Source organism: Symphalangus syndactylus, chromosome 8 (assembly GCF_028878055.3).
Source record: "Symphalangus syndactylus isolate Jambi chromosome 8, NHGRI_mSymSyn1-v2.1_pri, whole genome shotgun sequence".
NCBI lineage: Eukaryota > Metazoa > Chordata > Mammalia > Primates > Hylobatidae > Symphalangus > Symphalangus syndactylus.
Genome location: NC_072430.2, coordinates 127,571,384 through 127,583,360, shown reverse-complemented (window position 1 = coordinate 127,583,360; position 11,977 = coordinate 127,571,384). Strand labels below are relative to the sequence as shown.

At 36.7% G+C, this 11,977-nt stretch overlaps 1 protein-coding gene across 3 annotated transcripts in view; it reads right to left on the bottom strand.

The window, feature by feature from the left end:
- Nucleotides 1-9,252: 9,252 nt before the first annotated feature.
- ACSL3 (acyl-CoA synthetase long chain family member 3) overlaps nucleotides 9,253-11,977 on the bottom strand; it is an 82,390-nt gene continuing 79,665 nt past the window's right edge. For all 3 annotated transcript variants that reach the window (XM_055290781.2, XM_055290780.2, XM_063645729.1), the window contains one exon: nucleotides 9,253-9,979. In XM_055290781.2, coding sequence (XP_055146756.1) covers nucleotides 9,822-9,979 — 158 coding nt within the window. In that variant the 3' untranslated portion in view covers nucleotides 9,253-9,821. The remainder of the gene's footprint in view (nucleotides 9,980-11,977) is intronic.

Sequence of the window (11,977 nt, the reverse complement as noted above, 5' to 3'; positions counted from 1 at the left end):
TTCAAAGAAGAGGAACGGGCGGCAGACGGTCACAGACAGCAACATCCATCACCCACGCAGCCCTGCTGCTTCCTGTAAATGCCGCAGAGGAGAGAAGAAGAGATACACAAACACAAAGCTGCCTTCGGATTTAACATCATATTCCTGCCCATTTTTATTTTATTCATTATTAGCATATTTCCGGGAGTAGAACAAAACAATTTCTCAAATGACTCAAAAGGCATATGAAATTATTGTTTATTAGCAGGGAGGGAAGGGAGGAAGGAAGGAGGTGGGAAAAAAAGGAGACACATGACAAAAAAAACCTAACACAGGGCTGGGCGCGGTGGCTCACGCCTCTAATCCAAGCACTTTAGGAGGTGCAGGCGGGACGATCACTTGAGGCCAGGAGTTTGAAACCAGCCTGGGCAGCATAGTGAGACCCTTTCTCTACAACTAATTAAATTAATTAATTAGTTAATTAATAAATAAGCCAGATGTGGCAGTGCGCTCCTGTAGTACCAGCTACTTGGGACACTGAGGCAGCAGGATTGCTTGAGCCATGATCACGCCACTGCATTCCAGCCTGGGTGACAAAGCAAGACCGTATTTCAAAAAGAAAAAAAAAAGGGAAAAAAGAAAACTAACACAGGGTCTACAAAGGCTCAGAGGGACGGGACCTGCCTCGGTCACACTATACACGATGTTTCCCCTTCTTTCCTGCATTTTAGCTAAGGCTAACTGATGAAAAGGCTAAAGTGGCCTAAAACTGGATTACTGGATTATAGTGATGATTTCTCAACTCTATGGTTTACTAAAAATCATTGAATTATACACTTAAAATGAGTGAATTTTATGGTATTTAAATTGTACTTCAATAATGCTATTTTTAAAGGAAAAAAAATCCTTAGATGGAAAACTTAAGCATGAAATGTGGCCTTCATTTTAATATGCAAACCAAACTAGAAATAGCCAGAATGCCTGAAGTCTCAAGAACAGGATAATGATATTGCCCTCCCAGGGACAGGACCTGCCTGCGTCACAATACACCATCTTTAGCTAAAATGCACCTGCATTTTAGTTAATTGATGATAAAAGGCTAATTAATGAAAATGATAGTATACCCAACATTCATTCAGAATCTCTTAGAAGAAAGTCATATGACACTAGACTTGGAGGATACAAAGAATCACTAAAACACCCATTCCTCAGGAATTTAAATTTATCTGAGAAGTCAGGAGATAAATATGTACATACACACACACACACACACACACACACACATACACTCAAAACCAAATAACAATTGGATAGTTTACAAAACTGCTAAGGTTTGATCTACCTAGCCATTCCTCTGTTAGAAAGCTGTCCTGTAGATGAGCTTCCCCTTAAGCACAAAAATGTGAGTAAAGGCTTTGTGTTGTCACACTGATTCTAATAGTAAAAACTGGAATAACTTAAGTGCCTAACAATGAGAGAATGGTTTTCATTATGATACATCCATTCTGTGGAATATTGCCTCGCCATTATTCATGAATCAGGTCCATTATATGCGTACTGACATAGGAAGATGTCCAATGTATGCTCACAATAAAAAAGGCAAGTTATAGAATCTAGACCAGGATCTAACTGTGATCTGTATTAGTGTGCTAGGGCTGCCATAAGAAAATCACAGACTGGGTGGCTTAAGCAACAAAAATTTATTTTCTCACAATTCTGTTGGCTAGAAGGGCAAGATCAAAGGGTCAGCAGGGCTGGTATCTTTTGAGACCTCTCTTTTTGGGTTGGCATCCCACGCTCTTCACTCTGTGGAGATCTGTGTCATAATCTCCTTGTGCAAGGACTCTAGTTACATTGGATTAGGGACCACACTAATGACCTCATGTTAATTTAATCACCTTATTCAAGGCCCTATCTCCAAATTTACTCACATTCTGAGGTACTTCAGGACTTCAACATACACATTTGGGAGGAGAGACAAAATTTAATTCATTACATGTTTTCTAAAAACCCTGTCTGTATAGGGAGGATTTCCGTTTTTAGTCTATATCTCCAAATTACTAGAAATTTTATAATGAGCATAAATTCATGTTATGCTAAATAAGCAAATCTTTCAGAAACTAACGTGGTATTTTTACACCTGTTTGTCTAACATTCCAAATAAGCTTTAAAAAAATCACAATAGCAGGGAGCCTCAAGCCTGGTCTGTAAAGGACATCTGGTGCAATCATCCACAGGTCTCAGCACTGGCCCTGATGAGGGATCACAGGTCAACACTGACACCAGACCCAGAGCTAGAATCAGCCAATAAAACAACCAAAAGGCAAAGAAGAACTGGGCAACTTTCAGGGAAAAGATAGAAGAAAAGCATCTTTCTGAATTTCCCTTTTCTTATAGGAGCTGTTTTAAAAAATTAGCAAATCATCTCCTCTTTTTAAAATGGATGATCTACAGAAAAAATATGCAATATGATATTGTATTAGTCCATTTTCACACTGCTAATAAAGACATACCCAGACTGGGTAATTTAAAAAGAAAAAGAAGTTTCATGGACTCTCAGTTCCACACAGCTGGGGAGGCCTCACAATCATGGTGGAAGGCAAAAGGCACGTCTTATATGGTGGCAGGCAAGAAAGAATGAAAGCCAAGTGAAAGGGGAAACTCCTTTTAAAACCATCAGATCTCATGAGACTTATTCACTATCACGATAATAGTATGGGGGAACCGTCCCCATGACTCAATGATCTCCCACCAGGTCCCTCTCACAACATGTGGGAATTGCAGGAGATACAATTCAAGATGAGATTTGGGTGGGGACACAACCAAACCATATCAGATATTGATACTAATAAAGTTTTACATTTAACAGGAGGAGAAGAAAGGGCATAGCAAATCTACTGGACACACAAGAAGAAAATCTTCTTGAAAAGAGCTATTTAGGGGCCACGGTCCTACATAATTCAGTTACAGAAAAATTAAAATTGAGTCATGAAGCAGCAAATAAGAGAAAAAATTCAGATTAAGAACATGAAAATAAAGATATGTAGAACATGGGCAGAATTACCAGAAAAAAAATGCACACACAGAAGACAGGCACAGATACCCATATATCATGTTATAAAGCTGGAACAAACAGAACAAGATTGATAAACAAGGGTATAGCTGAAGGGAGCTTTCAAAAACTATATAAATATGAATGGGATTAGAAAATAAAAGGGTTTTTAGTTTCTTCTTTACTAGAACACTTAAGATAGCTTCAAATATTTTTTCTTAACAATTGATAATTTTGCTAAGATAAAAAATTTTAAAGCTTATGGTCCATATTTTAAGCTAGGCTTCTTTATATCAGCTTGACTTTTTATTGTAGGAGTAAGTAAAGCCAATGTAAAGAATTTTGAAAGTATGAAGAGAAAAATGTCAATTACAATTTTTGGCCAATATTGGCACATTTCTTTCTAGACTTTTCTCTCTATATACACAACACACACACACACACACACACATTATGACATAAAGTGCCTACTGAATTTTGATTCCTTTCTTCCCCCATAAAATTCATAGTATGAAGTTCTCCTCACAATATAAAAAGCTGTATAAACATTTTTTGTGCCTCTATGATCAAGTGGATAGTGTATAATATTTAACTGATATCTTACTTTAGTGCACTTAAATTGTTTCCAATTGATAGATTGCTATAAACAACTTCACAATGAAGGTCTTCCTGGAAGAAATCTCAACCCGCACCTCTTGAGTATTTTATAAGGACAGATTCCTAGATGTGGAATTAGTGGGCAAACCATAGGAACTTTTTTCAGCCTCTGGTGCATCTCACTTTCCTACGTGAGGTGAGCTGCTGATCTGCTCAACAGGGTAAAAACAGATTTGGGTGGCTATTTTTGACCATGGCTACCAAATAGCCATCTTTTCCTACATTTGTGGAAACATTTAAAAGAATTCTAAGGCCGGGAGTGGTGGCTCACACCTGTTAATCCCAGCACTTTGGGAGGCCAAGGCGGGTGGATCACCTGAGGTCCAGAGTTCGAGACCAGCCTAGCTAACATGTTGAAACCCCGTCTCTACTAAAAATATAACATTAGCTGGGCGTGGTGGTGGGTGCCTGTAATCCCAGCTACTCAGGAGGCTGAGGCAGGAGAATCACTTGAACCGGGAGGTGGAGGTTGTAGTGAGCTGAGATCATACCACTGTACTCCAGCCTGGGCCACAGAGTGAGACACTGTCTCAAAAAAAGAAAAAAAAGAAAAAAGAAAAAAAATTCTCGGAGTTCTTGCCCCAATGCTCTCAAGACATCCAAAACATTCAAACCAAGAGAGGACTGGAGTGAGGATGGCATTAGTGCTAAGGCTGAGCAGAGAGGTATTATACAGGGCAGGCAGAGCATCTAGCAGAACAAGGGACTGTGCCCTGGCCACTCATGGAGGTCCTCAGACGGGGTGAGTGACTCACAGCGGGGTTGGGAGCTTCGAGGACAGCACATTGCTGGGTTGTTAGAGCTGGATGTTTTATATGTGAGCACCTTCCCACACAACACCGTTCCTTTCCCGCCAGGCCTGAAGCCCCATCCTTCCAGGTCCCCATTAAAGGCATTTGGACTTTTAAGTCTTCAACATCCTCCTCTTCCCAGATTCCAGATGAGGGCTTTCTGAGTGATAACAGGGCCCAGAATATGGCCATGGGGTTGACAAAGTGGCAGGGCTAGGCAAGGCGTTGGAGCTATAGGCTTTTATACATAAACATTTTGACAGTTGGGAGATCAAATTATTTGGACAACATAGTTACAGGTTTTTCATTTCTATTTTGAGGAAAAATGTGGAATTTCGCCTTTATCACAGAACAAACCTTGCAAAGCTATATTCTTCTGACAGCTATGATCTTTTTTCTTGGGAGTCAAGGGTGGGGAAGGCATACATACAGCCCTCCTAATGAACCCTTATCCTTTGCCACTCTCTTGTACCTTTTGTATTCTTAATATTTTGGTCATGAAGAAAAATCAAAGTGAATGATTTACTTCTACATGTTTCATGATAAAGTACAAACCCTTTACAAAGAAATATTGATAGATATAAGCCACATAAACAAACATTCTAGAGTCCTCAATAATTTATTTCAGAACATAAAGAGGTCCTGAAACCAGAAAGTTTGAGAACTGCCTTATTGAACATCAGAAAAATCACACAGGCGAGAAATCCTATGAACATAAAGTATCTAAAATCTCTGAAGACTGCTCCTCCCTTATTCAACATGTGAAAGTTCATACAAGTTAAAAAACCAAAAACCTACAAATATAAAGAAAGAGGGGAAATCTTTAGCAAAAAGCATCGTTTAGTAACCAGTAAAGAATTAATACTGGAGAAACTCCACAAATGTGGTCAATGTGGAGAATTTTTCCCTTGTAGCTTGCCTTGATTAAACACGAAAGAACTCACACTGAGAAGAAACCTACAAAGGCAGACGGTGTGGGAAAACCCGTAGCTATAGCTCTTTGCTCTCTCAACATAAGAGGGTACATTCCAGAGAGAAAAACTGTAAGTGCACTAGCATGGAAAAACTTTCAGCATCAAAACATTCATATGGGAGACAAACCTTGTTTCTATAAAAGTAATCCACGCAGAAAAGTCACTTTTTTACAGAATAACAAAAAACCCACACAGAACCTTTCTTCACAAATGAGAATGAATCTAAGAAAAAAATCGCCAAATGCAGGAAGTTGCTTTTGAATGAATCCCACCAAAGGCAACATAATTCAAAATCACTGAAGACACTAATGGGGAAGGGTTTGCTGGAAAGCATTTTGAAAAATCCAAACCAGAAATAGGCATGTAACATTACAGGATATGCATACACTGTTATAATAATTTCGTTAACATTTTAATTCACTCAAAACCAGTTACCAAACACCTCCTCTGGGGGCCATACATGCACCATGTTAAGGCATCTGGTTTACAGAGGCGATTCTGAAATGGACAGGCCCTTGCAGACTATATGCTTGCATGTGGACCAACTAATTAGGAGGAAATCAGAGACAGATCTTATCAGATTGAAGATGTTATTACATAAATCAGGCTATAGATCTGCATATAACCTGTTTTATGTTATGCCATAAAAACCATTCCATGACACTATAGACCAGCCTCATCCTAAAATCATTTGCATATTTGGTGTGGTAGAAATATTGTTATCAATGTTTAAAAGAATAACCTGAGCAAAGTTAATGAAGAGAAATTAGGCACAACTGTAAGTTAATGCAAAACACAGAGAAGATGCCAAATGTTTATGTAAAGAAAGCTTCAACTGGTTTTGTTACAGGATTACACACAGAGCAAAAGTATGCTATGATAAAGTTACATATACCCACAAATATTGACTGGCAGTCAAAGATGGGGTGGGTGAGGGAGGTTAGTTTCTGAAATACAGCATGATACAACTCTTCCTCCCACAATTATTGGATTAAATGTTGGCACAAAGTTTAGATATTTCTGCCACATTGTAGATTCTACCCCATTAATTTTGATGCCAAATTTTAATTTACCATCTCTATTCAAGATTTTATGCTGTATGAATATTTTGGAATTTAAAATGCTGACAGTATATCTTCTTGGCAGTCAGAACCAAAAAGGAGGAATGGAAAGGAGGAATTCGGGAAGGGTTAGGGAAAAGTTAGAATATAAAAAGGCTAGGAAATAGATTATTAACAGAATTTCTAGAATAAAAAGTTTTCCTTTGGTTAGGTTGTTAGGCCAGGATGGAAAATCCCCAAACTCCTTCTTCAACAATTATTTCAGGAATGTCAATTAAAGTTTCACTTTTACGGGAAGAGCTTTTCTTAAAAAAAACAAAACCAAAAAAAAAAAAAAAAAGCCAATATATTAAGAGCTTTAATATCAGAAACTTCAACTTTTATATATCTTTATTCTTCAAACTTTATGTCAAATTACAAATAAATAGTCCATACCATGTAGCTCTTTATGATATACATGTCTTCAGGCAGAAAACAGCAACAACCAAGAATACATCGGAAATAAACTCACAGTAAATAACCAATTTTAAGTAGAGAAAGGACATATGACATTTCAGTGTGGTCCAATATGTACACTGTTTAAAAGTGGATCCCCCTGTAAAACATCACAGATGTACATAATTCTTATGGAAAAAAAGGAGCCCACACATCAGAGATTTTTAAAAATTTTTTCAAAGTTGTATCACAGGGACTAGTTGTTTACAAATGGCAAAATCTTGAGTATTTTAGCAGCAAACAAGTAAGTTATTCCAGGCTAATCTATTTTTAAACGTTGCTGAAAAAGTTGCAAGCTTTAGAGAACATTATAAATATCAAATCCACTACTGAAAAGCAAAGTAGTATTTAGAAAGTAGATACTACTTTCAGGTTTGTTCTGTGTCAGCAAAAACTTTTTAATGAAGTTTCTGCTAAGAAGGATGTCAGTGGAAGAGCGGTGGGAAAAAAATGGAGGTGGCCACCAGTCTTTGCTGTAAGTTGGAACATGTAATGTTTACGAATTCTTCATACAGCTTAGCTTATTCCCAGTAAACAATAGTTCTTAAGAACCATTCTTTTAGATCTATATCCTATTGTCAGATATTTGTATTAGATTTAGCAATTTGAAATTCCTTAAACTTTGCCTCCCCAAATATCTCCTGGTTAAACCAGTATTTTTTATATGAGTCATAATTGGGTGGTTTTTTCATTGAACAATTTTTTCCTCTTGAAAGGGTAATTTTAGACTATATTATTTTTTAAGTCACTAAGATAGTTTTGCTTACAGAGAAATTTGTTTAAAAGGGGACTCTACTTAATTTCATGTTCTACTGTGGCATTTGACACCTGCCATCTGACATTTTAGGACTGAAAGGAATTATGGACTTCATATGAGAAAACAAACGAAACTAGATAGAGTTTAAGCCTGCCTCATTAGATGGTTCAATCAGTGATCAGCTACATATTCATCTGACACTATTTCAAGTCACAATTATCAGTATCTCTCCTTTGAAGCATTAAAACTTTTTTCCTAGATACAATCTTTTTTTAATCATCTGAAAGCAAACAATTATTCTAAAGACAAGGCATCAGAAACAAATTATCTCCACCCACCGAGATTTAATTTTTAGATCACAGCATCCTCATATAGAAGTTCCATTTAATATTTTTACTTCTTCTTGGCGGTTATCCCAAACATTAATATTTAATTATGAAAAGAGAAAAGCATTCAAAACATAATACAAATATACAAGAATACAAGAAAATTTGAAAACAAAACACTGTATTGCAATGTCTCCACATACGATGTTTGTGATGCAACCAAACACACACTACACAGTCCTAGCTGCTCCTAACACTCCCCTTCCGTTACATAGACCTAGGTTCATCTTTTTTTTTTTTTCCTTTTGATGCCTACAGTAACTGAGAATCAAGAAAGTAACTAATCTGACATGAAAAATGTCGTGCCTATGATTTAAGTCCTGATTTGAGCACATCTTAATTGGTGCACTATTGCTTTCGATAATCCAGAAATAACAACAGACAAGCAGTAATATATGAAGAGACTATGTATCACACAAGCAATGTTTCTGAATCACAAATAACTTCAACACTGACATCAAAACCTGTAAATTAAATCTTAACTCACGTGGTTATAAAGTTAAATTCTCATGTGTCTTAGTGAGAATGCTATTATCAAATGCATTCTAAATTATTTCATTTTCTAGTGTAGAAAGGTTATGGGAGAAAGGATAAGGTGCTTTTTAAATAAGCTACCACTGACTCACATACATCCATACACGCATCAGTGCAAACTATGAAAAATACTAATTTTAAAATGAAATAATGATTATCTAGACTAAAAGGAGACTTTGGGATAGAATAATTTTCCATGACTGACTAATTTGTTTACAAATATAGATAATTCAGTGTACATATAGTCAATGAAATATTCAAAGAATAACTTTATATACTCTTGTTTTTTAAATTCTATCCTCTCTTTCAGAATTACTTCCATTTAAGTTTGGATACTTTCCTAGTTTCAACAGATGAATAGAAGACTTCATTGAACATTTTTACAGTAAGCTACTAGAGACCAATTATCAATTGGTGCTACACGTGCTGTTATATCTCCCTTACTATTAAACTATAACCCTCTCTTGCTATTTTGTTTCATGCATCACCAACCAAACTTCATTTTTTCTAATAAAAAATAAATATATAAAGAAGACACTGACAGGCATATATTCACAAGATCTCAATTTCTTAAAACATAAGTACGGGTATATTTATTTCTCTCAAATGCATACAAGACAATAATTACACAGCAACAAATCTTTTGTTCAACAATGATTTGATTCATAAGCATCTGAAATTTACATAATTTGATATCAATACCCTTGAATTTTTAAATACAGTAAGTAAAAAAGCCCCCAATTGACCAATTCTTATATTTCCTATTTATTCCTCTATACATCCAAACTTTTAAAAAGTTACAAACTGAACATTATACAGAACATATAAATCATGTTTAAAAACTTGAGGTTTTAAAATCACTGCTTCCCCAATATGATTCAGAAAAATTCTCATACTGACAAGTACAGTCATAGGTGGTAAAGTAAGTTGGTGGCGGGGAAAATGAAAGAAGAGACAGACACAAGTTTGCTGTCTTAATGTTTTACTAATCCTGTCAGTTAAAAATAGTGATGTCACGAGAAGTAATAGTTTAATATGAGGAATGGAGTTTGCCTTGCAGCTTGAGACATGCATTTCAAGTATTTTCCTATTTGATCTGAGCTCACTGTAGCAAACTGATGCCAGAAGAGAATAATTATTTTCTTCCATACATTCGCTCGATGTCCGCCTGGTAATGTGTTTTAAGCTCTTTGCGTTTCAGCTTGAAGGCATCTGTCACCAGACCAGTTTCAGGGGTCCACGGTTCAGGGCTCAAACGAATTTTTACTGGAATTTCAAACTTTTCCAGACTTGCTAAGATGATTTAAAAAAACAAAAAAGAAAAAAGAGGTATTTAAGTTCTTAGCAAATGGTGTAACTTCACCATGATGGATACTTTTCGAGTATCCATCAAAATGCACAACCAACAAGTGAACCATGAATGTCACTTCTAAAGAATCTATTCCTCAAAATACAAACATTTAAGTAAAACAATAAACTATTTAACAAGTCCCCATCAAGAGAAAAATGAGTTAAATAAAATATGATATAGGAACAAAACAGAATATAATTCTGTCATTGAAAACGAGTTAGAGCCAGGCATGATGGCTCAGGCCTGTAATCCCAGCAACTCTGAAGGCTCAAGCAGGATCGCTTGAGGCCAGGAGTTCAAGGCCAGCCTCGGTAACATAGCGAGACCTTGTCTCTAAAATAAATAACTTAAAAAAAGTTTTTAATAGAAATAAAAAATATGAGCTGGGTATAGTGGCATACACTTGTAGTACCAGTTACTCAGGAGGCTGAGGTGGGAGGATGACTTCAGCCCAGGACATCTGAAGATGCAGTGAGTTATGACCGTGCTACTGCACTCCAGCCTGGGCAACAGAGCAAGACCCCATCCCATTAAAAAAAAAATTAGATTTAGACAGGTATCTAATAGGGTATCCAATATAGTCACACATCTCTTAATGACAGGGATATGTTCTGAGAAATGCATCACACTTGGCAGTTTTGCCATCATGGGAACATCATAGTGCATCTTACACAAATGTCGATAGTATAGCCTACTATATACATCTAGGCTGCACTATCTAGCCTATGGCTGCTAGGCTACACACCTGCACAGCACGTTACTGTACTGAACACCATAGGTAAGTGTAACACAATGGTTAAGTATTTGTGTATTTAAGTGTATCTAAACATAGAAAAGGCAGTAAAAATATATTATAATCTTATGTGACCACTGTCATATATTCAGTCTGTCACTGACTGAAACTCCATTATATGCTGCATAAATGCCTATTGTTAGGTTAAAAAAAAAAAAAAAAGACAAGTTCCAGCACAGGCTGCATAAACTTATATGCACCTAGATGTGAGGAGAAGGATACATACCAAGCTATAAACTCCACACCTCTAGAGCCTGGTATCCAGGAGAAAGGAAATGAGGAAATTGACCTTTTCCTTTATACCTATTTGTTTTCCTTGAATTTATTATGCAGAGCACATTTACTTCAGAAATTAAAAAATAATAAAGTTTAAGACAAATTATGTCACTGAACCAGGATATTCCCTACAAGCTATGTGGAGACAGAATGCTTGCTCACTATTGTGTGCCTAACATATTGCCTAATACTAAGGAGATTCACGATAGCGGCAAATGGAGAAAGGAAGGGAAGAAAGCAAAGCATTTAAAGGAGATTAAGGGGCAGTGTCGTTTTGAAAAACCATATGTCATCAGTAGGACTGACTTATTTTTCTAAGCATTCATTCAACAAATATTAAAAAACTATTACTACATGTAAAGTGCTTTACTGAACATTCTTTTAAAAATGCAAAATATGACAAGTTTCTGCTTTCAAGTGGCATGCAATCTAACAAATGGAAATGGGTAAACAGCTAGCCATATGATACATGAAAGAAATGTGTTAAGGAGTGATGTCAGCAAGATGACAATATAGGAAAACGCAGTCCCTCCTTCCCCTACAGAAACATGGATTTTAAAATGCTATATGGGCCTATTTATTGCCTGTGTAAGAAACTCAGAAACCAGTTAAGAGGTTCCTGCACTCCAGGACAGAAGGAAACCAACCGCATCAAAGGCTGGGAGAAAAATACAAGGTATTCGCTTGCCAGAGACCCTCCCCTCAGCACAGTACAAAGTAATAGGGAAGAAATCCCTAACTTCTGACTTCTCCCTAGGGAAGAGAAGGAGTGGAACATACATCCAATATTCTGACTTCTGGGGTGCAAGGAACTTGCTTCTGTCTTTCCTGAATCTAAATAACAGGAACAGGGCACCAGGTTGGGAGCTGT